The sequence below is a fragment of the Bidens hawaiensis genome, unplaced genomic scaffold (assembly GCF_021521415.1).
Source record: "Bidens hawaiensis isolate Kalapana, Puna unplaced genomic scaffold, B.hawaiensis_p1.1 tig00009937_1, whole genome shotgun sequence".
In the NCBI taxonomy this organism is placed as follows: Eukaryota; Viridiplantae; Streptophyta; class Magnoliopsida; order Asterales; family Asteraceae; genus Bidens; species Bidens hawaiensis.
Window position 1 is genome coordinate 588543 of NW_027491752.1, and position 16100 is coordinate 604642.

At 38.2% G+C, this 16100-nt stretch overlaps 1 protein-coding gene across 1 annotated transcript; it reads right to left on the reverse strand.

Moving 5' to 3' along the window:
• Positions 1-11160: 11160 nt before the first annotated feature.
• LOC143533863 (uncharacterized) lies at positions 11161-11820 on the reverse strand. The gene has a single exon (XM_077028504.1). It carries the CDS (start codon positions 11818-11820, stop codon positions 11161-11163), a length of 660 nt encoding a protein of 219 aa, XP_076884619.1.
• Between the last annotated feature and the right edge of the window lie 4280 nt (positions 11821-16100).

The following is a 16100-nucleotide window of genomic DNA, read 5'->3' on the forward strand; positions in this document are numbered from 1 at the left end:
GATACTTCTGGCCAACAATGAAGAGATACGCCATGGAATACTCAAAGAAATGTGACGCTTGTCAAAGGCATGCAAACATCCTTCATCAACCAGCAGAACCTATGTATCCTATATCCTCATCATGGCCTTTCATGAAGTGGGTATGGATATTGTGGGTAAGCTACCTAAGGCACTAGGAGGAAAAGTATTCATGCTTGCAATGACTGACTCTTTTCAAAATGGATAGAAGCAGAAGCTTTTGTTCAAGTACGCGAAAAAGAGGTGATATCTTTCATTAAAAGAAATATTATTACTAGATTTGGTCTTCCTTCAGAAATTATTTGTGACAATGGTTCCCAGTTTATCGGGAAAATGACCACTAACTTTTGTGACAGCTGGGGCATCAAGAGGATTAACTCTACTCCAGTACATCCTCAAGCTAATGGTCAAGCGGAGTCTAGTAACAAAATAATCATCAACAATTTGAAGAAGATGCTAGGATCCAAGAAAGGCAAATGGGCCGAAGAGCTACCTTATGTTCTTTGGGCCGACAGGACAACACCCAAGAATGCAATAGGCCAAACACCCTTCTTATTGGTGTTTGGGTCAGAAGCAGTAATCCATACAGAGATGGTGGTCCCTACAGCCAGAACAAGCATCCGTGATCCTGAAGCCAATGATGGAATCCTTCTTGAAGACTTGGATGTTGTTGAAGAACTCAGAAACCTAGCCAAGATCAGAATGGCGGCATACCAACAAAGGGTAGCTGGGCATACAACAAAAGTATAAGGATCAGAAGATTTCAAGAAGGAGATCTAGTCTTGAGAAAAGCCTTCCAGAATACAACCAACCCAGCCGATGGAAAGTTAGCTCCTAAGTGGGAAGGTCCCTATTTGATTGAATCAGAAGTTGGGAAATGGGCATATCATTTGCTCACTATGGAAGGAAACAGGTTACCAAGAGCATGGAATGCTATCCACCTCAAAAAATACTTTTTCTGATCAGGATCAAGTATCCTCTGAGGATCGAGTATCCTTAACGGATCAAGGATCCTAAAATCGGTAATATCTATCTAATCACTTATTCATTTTAAGTTTTTATTTAAGGAAAACAAATTCTTAACATTTGTATTTTCCAAGTTTTAAGTAACAATACAGGATTTTGGTAAGATGTTCAATGATCAAGAGGTTGGCCACCTCTCCTTTACATTTAAGGCACTAAACTATTTCCCTTGGCCTAGCCCATGATTGGGTATGACCCCCGATGGTCATATCCTCCAAGGTTTAAAGGTTTTCACCTTTCTCACGAACTAGAGTTTCTACACCCTCGCCTGTAGCGCATGCTATCCAACGTATAGTCCGGGTCAGCGGGACCTGTACACGCTTAGTGGCTGACAATTTCGTTGTTTTCGGCTATGTTGAGGATCCTATGATTTATGGTATACGTACCATACCACCGGTTTATAAAATTTTCATGTTATCTTATGTTTGGGCTAAATCCCGGTTTGGGCGAGTCCCCAGTTAACATCAGTATATTGGGTCAGTCCCCGGTTTGGGCTTGTCCCCAGTTTATGGGCTTGTCCCCAGTATTTGGGCTTGTTCCCAGTTTTGGGCTTGTCCCCAGTTCACGGGCTTGTCCCCAGTTGCACTGGCTAGTCCCCAGTTTATTATTTGGGCTTGTCCCCAGCTTAACGGGTTTAACCCCAATTAACATTATAAGTTCTTTGCAACAGATGTTCTATGTTCGATAACAAGAATCAAGACTTATGGATTTAAGATCCTTAGCTTATTTCTACAAGGATCACCGAAGGTTCTATAACTATGGGAGAATAAGAGGTTTTGGATATCTAGCTTGAAGGAAAATTCTCAAGGAAACTCTATAGATATATGATAATTATATGTAGCTTGTCAAATCTCATATGTTTTTGCAGGAAGTTTGAATTCAAAGGCAAAATGACAGCTGTGATCTTATCACAACCGCGATTTTGGGGGCAATTGTTAGGGCACAGAAATTTGACACTGTGGATACGTTATCCTGGCATATGTCTGGATCAGTTATCCTTAGCATGTATTCCAGATCATAACAGGATCACGGATCCTCAGTATTTATTACTAATTAACGGGTGTTCACATGTGTAGTCTTGTATTTAGCAGGTGTAACGGTTAGAAGACTCAATCTATCCACTAACTCGCAGTCAAGAAGATATGGTATGTGGTCAAATAGCTCTAACACATTTAGTGGGGATAATGGCGGATTTATAGGACTTCTTGTTGAGTCACAAATAATTGAGTACTGAGGATATGTTATTCTTAAAGACGTGTCTGGATCAATTATCCTTCTGAAGAGTTCCAGAGCTATGTCAGGATCAAGGATCCTCAGTAATTGGTATTATTAACGATTGTTTCTTATGTGCAGATTAATATTTGATAGATATAACGGCTCAAGGACCTGGTCTACCATATATTTCGCTACAAGGCTCCTTTATGCACATGGTCAAAGTGATGGGATCAGCTAGTGGGGTAGTGCCATAAAAATAGGAGAGTAGTTAGTTGTTATTATTGTTAAATACCAAGTTATGATCAACTAGGTTTGGACACTCACTTCTTAGCTCACATTCATAATCATCACTGAGAACTCTCTGTAACCACACACACTTAGCTTCATTGATCATAAACTCCACCCATTGTAATCCGATTTTAATATTAATAAAGTGGTGATCGGCAAGTTGTCATCACCCGGGGTTTTTTTCCTTTGATCTAATCAAGATCAAGGGGTTTTTCCTCGCATCAAATCTCGGTGTTCTTCATTATTTCGTTCATACAATCGTTGTTAATATCATAGAACTATACCTCACATTTACAGATTTGGATACATTATCCTTAGCTGATTTTTATCCAAAACAGATGGTATTTAGGGGTCGTTTAAATCTCCCAAAGTGTCTTCTATCACATAACTTACAAATCTGACTATTATTCACAAACGTCCCTTCTCTTTTCTTCTCTACCTTTTTCATCTTTCCTCCAACTGGCATCTTCCCGTCATCTTTCTTCTTTTCGTCTCGGTTCCTAATCATCCCATCCATTAAATAACCTGCCAAATCCATGGCAGATTCTGTCGTAGACGGTATATGGGAACGAACCAAATCACGAATTTCAATTGGGAGTTCGTAAATGTATCGTGTCAGTTTGTTAATTTTGGGAGTGACCAGGTGAGGGACAATCATACAGTACTCGAGAAACTTGGTATTATATTCCTTGAGGTTAGTTCCAACAACATTATGATTCCATAATTTGGTTTGTATTTGATCAATTTCATTTATTGGACATAATTTCTTCAAGATCATTTCCTTAAACATTGCCCATTCCAAATTATATAAGTTCTCTCTACTCTTGACTCCAATAAGGGTATTCCACCATTCCAGTGCCTCCCCTTTGAACATTTGGGAGGTACATTGAACTTTTTCCCTCTCAATACATTTACTTATTAACACAATCGACTCCATTTCCTCCAACCATCGGAGGGTAACAATCGCTCCCTTGTCTCCATGAACCTCCTTGGGATTATAAACTTTGAATACTTTAAAATCACAACCTTCATGTATTTTAAGTTTCTTAGTTCTATCACGAAGGTCATTTTCAACGGTTGAGCTTTGATCACTTGCTTCTTTCTTTTTCTAGGTTTCCATTTTATGGCTTTCTTTCTTTTATGTCTCTCTTTTTGTTTCTTTCTTTGAATTCACAGTTTCGCTCCTACTTTGACTAACTCTTTTATTTGAATGAGAAGCAGTTCGACTAGGTTCGTTTTTCATTAATTCATAAAGTGGGTTAACAGCTTCTTTTATCATATCACGAATGCCGAGCACATAATCCTTCAGTATCGCTTGAATATTCTCCTCTATAGTCTTTTCTTTGTTCATTTGTATATCGAGATTACTGTTAGCTTTTTCTTGTCCAGACATGTTGTTACATGAATAAGACAAGATTAGGAAAAGACACACTTTCTTATAATACATTATTTATTTTACAGAAAGAAAACATAACAGTCAACAACAGTTCCTATTAACTATTCCTAATCCCTAATCCATTTATTAACAAGATTTTTCCTCTTGTCACATTTCTTAACATTTTCTTTCCCATTTTCTTTTTGTCCACTTCTCGTTCCGCAGCTCATCCATCACCGCATTAGGTGGGTTAGGATATCCCGTAGGCGCAGATGCAGCTGGGAAGAGATAAGCGTTCTCTCGTGGATAAAGATGTGGATTTTCGACATATGCATGCATTTCCTCATCGGGGATATTGTTTGTATAAAATTCCTCGATGAGGTTTGCTTCTTCTCAGATTTCATTGGCTTGCTGGGAGATTGAAGGTCTCGATCCAACATATGGAAGAAAATAAGGATACTCGTTTTCCACATCTTCTTCTTCGGGATCCTCTTTCGATTCATAAGGATTATTGACTGGTGATTGAATTAATCTCTTTTTATAGGGCAAGATAACCCTTATCTTTGGTTTACGGCTTGGTCCTGCAACAGTCTGTGGAACCTGGTATGGGTAATCCAGTGGTGGTGATCCAAAGTGTCATTTGCTCTGGTCGGAGTGGCAGTCCATCCAACTTGACAAGTTTAAATCAGTTTCCTGCTTGATCTTACTCTGAACTTCTATCTCCTCGGAAGGATGGTAAGTTGGAATTTCAGATGGATAGTATTGGGGAATGTTTTCGGCAGTATTGTCAGAGATTTCGATTGGACATTGCTGACTTCCCGGGAGGTACACAGGTTGACTCCCATATTGGTAACGTCCAAAATGATTGGTTGATTTTGATTGAAAAAGCTAGTATAATAACTATTGCTGCTCGCCATATCTGATGGTTCGCAAATGAGTGTCGGTTTTGTTCGAATGGCTACTCGTCGTCTATAACCAAGATAGTTAATATACGACATATGCACTAATTAGATTTTTAGGGATAGGAAGTTTAACAATCCTATCTTATCCCTATGAATAATAATAATAACTTTAAGGTTAAAGCTTAGGTACTAATGTTTAAATACCTAATTCGCTGAAACCGATGGCTTTGATACCAACCTGTCACACCCCTACTTAGAGCTTAGGCGTGTGACCACAAGTTGGTACCTATTTTGTAAATATATCAAAGTTTATGGGTTAGTTTTAGCGGAAGACTTTGAGTTGAATATAATATTAATTTACATTGAAAATTTACTTGGGAATTTAATACCCAAGTATTCGTTTACAAAATATGTGTTTATATTACAAGGATTTAGATTATCAAAAATGGATCCATGTTGTAACACGATTTTATCTTCAAAAAGACTCCAATCCTTGCTATCGCTACTAATATTTAATTACCTGCAATGGGTTGAAAAATACATCATCTATATACTGGTGAACACGTATGACTCCAAAATAAATTGAATAACAGTTACAATACAAACATAGTTTTCTGTACACTCAGCAAGAAGTATTTCATTCTCAGGATTTGTACCACTACTCTACACACACAAACGTGTTCCCCGAGCCACGTAGCCCTTAATAGAAAACTAGTTATGACTGTTAACCCGCGGTCACGTAGCCTTTGAATGTTTAGGTTGAACAGTTATGTATGGATCCAGAAACATGTGTAATCGGTCTGAGTTGCTTTTATTTTCTATCTTGTATTATAACGTTTTAGAGATCACGTAATCTCATGTAAACGTTGACTGGCCTTTAAGACAAACACATGTTCATCTTATCGAGTATAAATATGTTTTGACTGATTTGTAAAGGTTAACGTATTCACCTGTACCGTCGGTGTGCGTATGAAACCTTGAGTGAGAATGATATTTAACCAATGCTTAAAAAGGTTTGTATAAATATTTGAATGGTGTTTCTTGATTAAGCTATAACTCTTAAGCTTAACCTTGAAATCGTTTATCTTTGTTTGTGAATGTAAACACTTTGTTTTTATGTGACGTTTGATATAGCATGTTTGGCTTAATAGGTTATAACAGGTTGGTAATTTTTTGATGTGTCCCTCGGTTGATTGGGATTTGTACGAATTACTTTTCCTTAGGCAAAAAACTCACTACTAGTGAATACTTTCAAGGTTAAAGGCCATAGCCTCGATTGATATCTACGATATAATTTAAATAACTTAAACATAACTTCTACCTTAGTAAGGATACTTAGAACGATAATACTAAGAAAAAGGTGATGACTTTTCGGTAGGATCTTCTACTCGCTTATGTGATTGCTACTCGTTTATAACTTCAAAACTTGCACAAACTTCGAGAAGACGGAACGTTGGTTCGTCACGGCTATTGGGCACGATTCTCTAGATTAACTATGTGACTGTGAGAGTGAATTTGGGATGAGAATGGCTTCATACCCGCCACCCCTTTTATAGGCGAATTCAGGGACCCGTCGCGTATCGCAGCGCCACAATTCCAGCCGCCATGCCACGTTGTGACACGTGGCCTGAAAAATCGAGCCACGTGTTGACACATGTCCAAATTACTTAACGTGGTCATCGCGCTACGCGATGGTCATACAGGTTTGAGCCATCGCGTATCGCTAAGCCGCCCAGATTTGGGTTTTTGTACAAGTCCATCGCTATACGCAATGGGCCTTATGGTTCCCCGTCGCGTATCGCGATGTGTCAATAATTTCAGAATTTTCATTTTAGTCCCTAGACTTGTAAAAATTAGTATATTTGACTAAATTCTTATAGGGTTATTTACACGGTGTTACAAAATAGTAAACTACAATTAATTCTAGGCACAAATTTTTTGAACAATGTTTTATATTAAATTTTCGAACGATGTAATAACATTTTTTAAACAGCATTTATATAACAACTAAGTTATATAATCTTACGTGGATTCCCTAATATTAAATACAATTAATTATTAATACGTATATATCACACGACAATATAGATTTAACGATTAAATAAGAAGCATAAAAGTCGAACATCCGACAAAATCAATGAAATGATTTAAGTATTGCGAATATTGTTTCTATGAATGACTCAGATTTATTCGATAAAAACAGAATTATCAAGTATATCCCAGAAACGTGTTACAAGATGTTGCAATTATTAATCCATATTTATAAATACAGATAACATCATCATAAATGAAATCAAATATAATAAATTTTATCCAAAAATAAATAAATCATAACCAAGAAGGGGTACTCATGGGTATCATCTATACATCGACCAATCATGCATTATCACTTAATTTCTATCATTAACTACCCACAAACCATACAAGTACCCTAGAACTCTTTATTTTTATTTTTATTTTTAGTTAGGTTGTTTGTGGATGAAAGGAAAATGATTTGAGTTTATGTGGCAAAGGTTTACCACTTGTATTTGAACTTTGAAGCCATGCATGGGTGCATAGGTGGCGGCGGTATTACCACATAGGTTCGAAGCTTGCTATGGAATGTCTCGTCCACCCTCTATCACCTCTTTATCATTACGTAAAGAAGAAAAATACTCTTTACTCATAAACAAACAAAAGTAGCAAAACCCATATCTCAGCCGAGGGAAAAACGAGTACATATTAATCCAAGAAATCAATATAATCCACGTGGCATGGAGAATCTTACGAGGTCAACTCTATTTAGCGTCCGGTACTACCTGCAACAATAAGTCACAACATCACCACCATCTTCATTCTACAAAATCGTTGCAAAAATTCACAAGGGTCAAAGAAAAATTGGCACGATGGTTTTCACATCTTACCATCTATACTAAAATAGAAAAGGGTAAGTACTAAAATGGGTATTTTCTTTTAAGAAAAGAAAAGAAAAGAAATGGAAAAAAAATCAAATAAAAAAAACTCAAATTAGGCATGACAAATTAAAATAGTTACGCATCTTCTTTTTTAGCACTACGAGGCAATAAAAAATCGGTGACACCGAATATCACGCAAAATTTACTCGTAAAACTGTGTTATGGCTGAGAATAATTGTGGTGAAAAGTGATAATACTTCATATTGCATAAAGGGAATAAATACAAGTATATGGAGGCAACTAAATCTCCTATTATATTGTAGATATACACAATATCAATTATATATTAAATACAATATATTTTCAATTTATATCATCTAATACCCCCTTCAATCTGCATAGTGGAGGACCGAGACGTAGCAGTGTCCGAAAAGACTCAAAAGAGGCACACAGAAGACTTTTAGTAAAATATCCGCCACCTGAAGATTGGTCGGAAGAAACTTGGTGTAAAGTTTGCCAGAACTAACCAGCTCGCGAATAAAGTGATAATCCAAATCAATATGCTTCGCCCGTTTATGAGAAACAGGGTTTTGAGTCATGAACAATGCACTTTTATTATCACAAAGAAGAGTTGGTCTGTCTGGAGGTAACACATAGAGCTCACGGAGCAGATGAGTGATCCACACGATCTCGGATGCAGTATTCGCCATGGCACGATATTCAGATTTACAGCTAGATCATGAAACGGTTGGTTGCTTTTTTTCACTTCAAGAGACAAGATTTCCACCGAAAAAAATAGAGTAACCATAAGTGGAGCGTCCGGTGTCAATGCAATGAGCCCAATTGGCATCTGAGTAACCAAGAATTGAATTCTTCTTAGGGCGAGTAAAGTGAAGGCCAAACGAAACCGTGCCCTTGACATATCTAATAATCCGCTTAACGGACTGAAAATGCGTCACGGTTGGAGCATGAGGAAACTGACTAACCTGATTCACAGCGTAGGATAAATCAGGTCGTGTGATAGTCAAGTAATGCAAGGCACCCACTAAAGACTGATATAAGGTTGTATCCGGAAAGGGATCACCATCGGCTGTGAAGGACTCGTGCGGAGCCAAGGGTGTAGCTGTCGATTTAGAGTATAGAAGTTCGGCCCTCTTCAAGATATCGGTAGCATATTTCGATTGAGCCAAAAACAAACCATCATCAGTGTAAGCAACTTCCAAGCCCAAAAAATAACTCAGGTTACCAAGATCTTTAATTGCAAACTCACTATTCAAGCGATCAACAAAACCACTTATCATGTCTTCACAATTACCGGTTAGGATAAGATCATCCACATATACGAGAAGGTACATAAGACGTGACCCACGATGATAGACGAAAAAAGAGGTGTCCGCCCTGCTGCAAATGAAGCCGAAAGTAAGAAGAAAGGAGCTCAAGCGTTGAAACCATGCTCTAGGGTCTTGATTTAAACCATAAAGAGCCTTAGAGAGTTTACAAACATGGTTCGGATGATCCTTGCTAGTAAAACCCGGAGGCTGTTCCATAAACACCGTCTCACTTAAGTGACCATTTAAAAAGGCGTTCTTGACGTCTAGTTGGTGAAGGCCCCATTTATTAAGTACAACAATAGATAGCACAATACGAACAATTGAGGCTTTGACAACCGGATTGAACGTATATGAGTAATCCAAACCAGGCACCTGAGAGTATCCTTGAGCCACAAGACGCGCTTTATAGCGTTCAATAGAGCCATCCGAGTTATACTTGATACGATACACCCATTTGGAACCAACAACATTTGCATTAGAAGGACGAGGAACAAGAGTCCATGTACCATTTTGGTGTAGAGCATCGAGCTCTTCGTTCATGGACGCTAACCAAGAAGGATATTTTGTAGCAGTCTTGACCCCTTTAGGAATGGACTCAGCGTAAAGAGCCACGTGGAGTTTATGCTGAGATAATGAAGCAAAATAGGCTAAGTGTTTGGGTTTGAAAATACCGGATTTGGCTCGGGTGACCATCGGGTGGTTGTTAGCAGCCGTGGCTAGTGGATCCGGTTCAGGTGTAAGAGGATTAAGGTTGGGTGATTGGGCAGAGGGGTCCGAAGAATCTTGTGGAGAATGGGCTGTGTGAGAGGAATCGGACGGGGATTGGGCTGATGGCAGTGGACTAGAAGATGGAGGTGGATGGGAATTTGGAGGTGTGTGTTGGGACTGGCTAAGGGTTGGACTGGCTGAGGGAGTGAGTTGGCATAAGTCACACGGGGTGGGTTGGATGTTGGCAGGAATAGTAGGGTGTGATGGAATATTAGTAGGTATGTGGTGCTTCATAGAAGTTGGTGTATCATCAAGGAAACTAGGGAGGTGAAGAGAGGTCGAATGTGGGTGGGATTTAATTCCTTGAAAAGGAAAATCAAGTTCATTAAAACGCGCATGTCGAGTGACATATATACGAGATGTGGTCGGGTCAAGACATCGATACCCTTTGTGTTGGATACTATAGCCAATAAAGATACACAGAATACTTCTTGGGGCAAGCTTATGCGGCGAATAGTCTTGAAGATACAGATACACACGACAACCAAATACATGAAAGTTTTCATATGTTGGTGAGTGTGAATAAATAAGCTCAAAGGGAGTCTTATTTTCGAGAATGGGTGTGGGTAGCCGATTGATTATATAAACCACCGAGGAGAAAGCATCGGTCAAATATGAGGCGGGTACATGAGCATTAAAGAGCATGGCAAGTCAAGTTTCGACAATATGTCGATTTTTACGCTCTGCTCGGCTATTTGGCTCAGGTGTTTATGGACACGAGAGTCGATGAAATGTACCGTTATCCTCAAAAATCTTCCGAACGGTGTGATTAATGAACTCAGAACCACCGTCGGTTTGAAACACCTTAATTTTTCGGGAACACTATGTTTCCGCTAGCTTAATAAAAGCACTAAGGACCGAATAAAAACCGTTTTTCGTTTTCAATGGATACAACCAAGTGAACCGAGAGTGGTCGTCCACAAAAACCACATAATAGCGGTAACCATCAACAGACGTGATTGGGGCAGGACCCCATAGGTCACAATGGATTAAGTCTAACGGATGTAGGGACCTTTTATTATTAGACTCAAACGGTAATTTATGTGACTTGGAAAGTTGACAAGACTCACAAACAATTGGTTTAGGTAATAAAGAAGTAACATTCAACACACCAAGTTTTTGCAACAAAGAAACAATCTCAAAAGAAACATGTCCAAGGCGATTATGCCAAGTCTCAAAAGAAACTTTATTTAAAACACCATGACGCGAAAGTAAGGCTTGAGGTCCTTCCTACAACACGTATAACCCTTTCTCACAACGTTCGCTAGCTAGGACCTGTTTCGTGTGGCGGTCCTGAATAGTAAAGAAAGGTTGAGAAAGTAAGACATCAACTGGAAGGTCGGACGTTAATTTACTAATGGAAAGTAAATTGGTTGTGAGATTAAGAACGAATAAGACATCACGAAAGGTAAATGCTTATTAATAAAGCATGTTCCAGTTCTAGTGACAGGTAAGGTGTGACCATTTGCAAAAGTGACATGTAAATTACCGTGGTTATGATGATGAGTGTGATGAAGATGACCCAGATTGGAGGTCATGTGAGCCGTGGCACCCGAGTCCACTTTCCAGTCGGGCGTGTCATGGGTAACATGGCACTTGGCATGGAAAGCTTTAGCAATATCGTCCTCAGTGGAAGACGTCCGAGCCGTAAAAGTGTAGTTTGGGCATTCGGAGGCGTAGTGACCAAAGGTACGACACAATTGACATCTTGGAGTTAGAGAGCCTCTTCCTTTACCACCGTTTTGATTGTTTGAACCACCTCGGCCACGATAAGTGTTGTATCGACCACGTTTGTGAGCTTTAGTTGGAGGAGACCGATTGTGGTTGGCATTAAAGGCAGCAACTGGTGGAGAGGAAGCATGAATGGATTTGAGGAACATCTCATGACTTTCAGCCTGAGAAACGAGATCCCGAAAGGCTGGTCCGGGTTTGACCGTTTTGATAGATAAAGAAAAGGACTCGAACGAAGGGCCAAGGCCACATAAAAACCAGTGCAGTTTGTCCATGTCATGGACAGGTTGGCCGATGGCAGCTAATTAATCACACAACAACTTGAACTGGCGACCATATTCAGCAACAGTGGAGTTACCTTTGGTTAACTGGCGAAGCGAGTCGCGAAGTGTATAGGCACGCTCAATGGAAGTGTTGCTGTAAGCATGTTCTAATGTGAACCAGATCTCCCTCGTTGTGGACAACCCGATGACTTCACTCGCAGCCTCTTCAGAAAGCGAGGAATTGAGAATGATGACTGCACGTTGGTCACGTTCAGTCCAGGAGAGAAAATCCGGATTTTCGACGACTTTGTCGGTCGAAGCAACCGTGGGCTCGGGTTTTGACGAAAAGCCATCAAGGTGTGAAAGTAGCTTTTGGTATGCAAAAATCGGTGTTACGTGATTCTTCCATACTAAGTAATTGGTCAAGGTTAGTTTGACCGGAATCAAGTGAAGTAGAGTGTTCATGGGGAGGGTGTTATCGGATAAGGAAGATGAAGCCATGAAAGGTCAGATTAGAGGAAAGGAACAGTGGTGGGAGAGGAGGAGAATGGCGGCTAGGGTTTAGAAACCTGCTTGGGATACCATGAGAATAATTGTGGTGAAAAGTGATAATACTTCATATTGCATAAAGGGAATAAATACAGGTATATGGAGGCAACTAAATCTCCTATTCTATTGTAGATATACACCATATTAATTATACATTAAATACAATATATTTTCAATTTATATCATCTAATAATGGCATGTGTCGGGATCAGACCTCAATAAGTAGGTTGTAGTGTTGCCCTGTTAAAAACATTACACGATATAAAATTCTAATATTTATGTTAGTGATGCCCTAAATATGCCAAATATAACTGAAGATTGATATGTGTTTCTCCATTGTTACTGCATTACGAATTGTTTTTTTCTCTCCGACATATGGTAGTACAGTCGTTGGTTGGATATTACCTTCATAGTTTTGGCAATATTTCCCCATTTGTCATCGAAGATCATATTATGTAAAATCACATAAGCGTACATCCATTTTTTTTTATCTTTTTCTCAAATTTGTGCCGGATTGTCCATGATGGCCTATTGTTTTTTCATTCAAAACTCTGTCTCTATTCAATATCATTCTTTGCCGATTCTTACGCTTTTTTAATAAATTATTTTATCATCCTCTTGTGGGCATGTAATACTTGTATTCTACATCATTTACTATACTCAAGGCTTTTTTATTAGGGGAGGGGGCCAACTCTATCTATGACGTTACTGAAAATAGAGCATTGTTAAATAACATTAATACTGTTGTTTGATCAGGCAACCCATTAAAGAACACATGTCAATATCCAAAGATCGAATGATGCCACACCCTTGAGCATCAATGTTGGGTGTGGATGGTTACCTTGTTAATGCCAACCTAGCCTAGCATGGGGCAGTTTGACCACTCCCGATGTGTGCAATTAATACAACCACACATATAGGAAAGCCACGTTGTTTGATAAACCTCGTATAGTTGTTGAATATCACTTCACCTCGATTTTATGTTTAGATAGGAATTGGTGAATTTGATTTATTAGAAGCTTCACAAAATTTTAATTTAAATTTTAATCGTGAATATATATATTTTTAGAGCAGATTTCATATATAGTTTATCAACAAAATTTTCGAAATATAAGTTAAGATTGCCAATCATCTTCTCATTCGTATGGCGAACGTGGGTGTAGGTGATGATATTCTTCACAACGTACTTGCTCGACTTCCCGGAAAGCCTTTACTACGGTTCCGATGTGCATCCAAGCATTGGAATCGTGTAATTTCAGATCCTTATTTCATGAAGTATGTATCACGTAGAATGATCCTTTTTCCAATCCCATGACCACTTGCTGTCATAGACGACAACTTACCAGCAAAGAAGAGGCTCATTCCACAGTCAGAATTTTTGATCGTTGGCACATTGAATGGCATTGTGCTTTTGGCTCTTACTGAAAATAAGTTCTCACGTTGTCGGTTGATCCTATACAATCCCTTAACCCATGCATCAAAGTTACTTGTGGTTATGCATCTCCAGAGACAACATCTTCTCCCATGTATGATTGGATTTGGCTATGGGGCGACCGAAGATGACTTAAAGCTTGTTAGATTTGATAAGTCTGACCATCCAAATCGCTTCTGGTATAAATATGATGTCTTGGATCTTAAAACTGGTTTGTGGAGCATTCCACATAATACCCTAGACGAGATTTTCTTCTTTTTAGGTGGTGCGGGTTTGTTTCTTAACGGCTTTTTGTATTGTTTAATGACAAGATCCATCCTGGCACTCAATGTTAAGGAGATGGTATTTTCAAACATAGAACTGCCTTCAACGTCTATAGGTGCACTCGATGCCTCCTTAGTGGGGCTTCCTTTTGGATCTGTAGGTGGATGCCTTTGTGTGATTAGCAAGACTGGTACCGTTAGATTTGATGTGTGGTTGATGAAAGAAGAGTGCTCATGGACGAAAGCACATTCATTCACATTCGGTTTGGAAGGTAATTGTTTTAAGGTGTTCTACCCTAGGTGTATTTTGAGTAATGGAAAAATTCTTATGACAAATAGCTCGCTTCAACTTGCTATCTATGACATATCAAAAAATTCATATAAGATGATCAACGATTTAGCATCTCTTATTGATTTCAAAAGGATAAACACGATTTCTGATTTAAAAAAGATGTTCAATATCTATGAATTCAAGCATCTACGCGCTGTCGAGTACGTGGAAAGTTTGGTTTCGCCTTCTTATATTTGTTTTATCTAACATTTGTTCTTTTTTGAAACTAGTTGCGAGCGTAGGTACAGGTGGTGTTGGGATTCTATGTTTGTTTACTTTTTTATTTTGTTTTATGAGATTTGGATATGTAAACATGATTGATTATTGCTTTGGATAGGATAACATCTATAGCTAGTCAAATATAACTTATTATCGAGTGACATATACATACAACTAGGTTAGGTACCCGTGTACAACACGGGTTTAACAAATTTAATTTTATAAGTTAGAAAACATTCAAAATATCATAAAAAAATTGGGTATTAAATATAAAAGGTAGAAACATACATTGTAGTTAAAAAAATTACTAATACATTAACCATAAAACATATAAAATATAATATGATCGGACACAATATAAATGATACATTTTATTCATGTAGTGAGTGAAAAAAAAAAGACAAAAAGTGGTGAATTAAAGTAATGAAGGACGAAAGTAAGTTACAATCAAATTTGACTAAGTGAAACATAAATAACAAATCTCGAAATATCTCTTTGTACATAACATTAGATGTCCTATTTGTAAGTTTACCATCTGTGTCCAATATTAATAATTTGACTCTGTCTCTGCTATTGACTCTTGATAGTGCCACATACAACTGTCCATGGCTGAAAACCGGATGTTTTATATACAAACCAACTCGATAGTGACTGTTCTTGGCTTTTGTTAATCGTCATTGCAAAACATACTGAAATTGGAAATTGTCTTCTCAGAAATTTGAAAGGAATCTTGTTGTCTGTAGGTATCATGTTTACTTGGTGAATATATGTGCGAGTACCAATTTTACCTCCAGATATTATTAACTACAATGACATATCTTTTAAGCTCAATGACTCGTAGCCTAGTACCAATACACAAACCAATTTGATGGTCAATGTTTCGGAGTAACATAACTGAGCACCTACCTTTAAGACCAATCTATGATTTGGCAATCCAGAAATCTTAAGACCATTCAACACGTCTGATGAGTATAAATTTGCTTGCAACGGATCAACAAAGTCTTCTGTTGGGAAGATACTATCCAAGCTAAGATACTCATTTCCATCTCTAGGGAAAAGTGAGAGCAATCTATCATTAATGTCTTGGACATCTTCATTTGTAGGTGCAAGTAATGCTCTTTCACGAAAAAAATCAATATTTTTGATATTTTGTAGAATTGAAGGATAAACAAAGTCAATTTAACTTTGAATCGGATCAGACGAATCATTGATCAAAAGATCATCAGGTATGTCTATTGTTGCTTCACCATCATTTAAACCACTGACATTTCCCTCACCTATATCCAACAGCCATTTAGCAAACTGTTTTGTCTGCTCCATATCAGATGTTTGAGCTCCGATGGTTAACCGCATGGTTTTTTTGTTAACCTAAGAAGTTTGCATTTACCCCAAATATAGGATGAACATAAAGATGCATTTACAATCTGTTGCCTGCTTCTGTTTGTAATAACAGGAAGAACTTGTTTAAAATCACCACCAAAAACAATAACTTTACCTC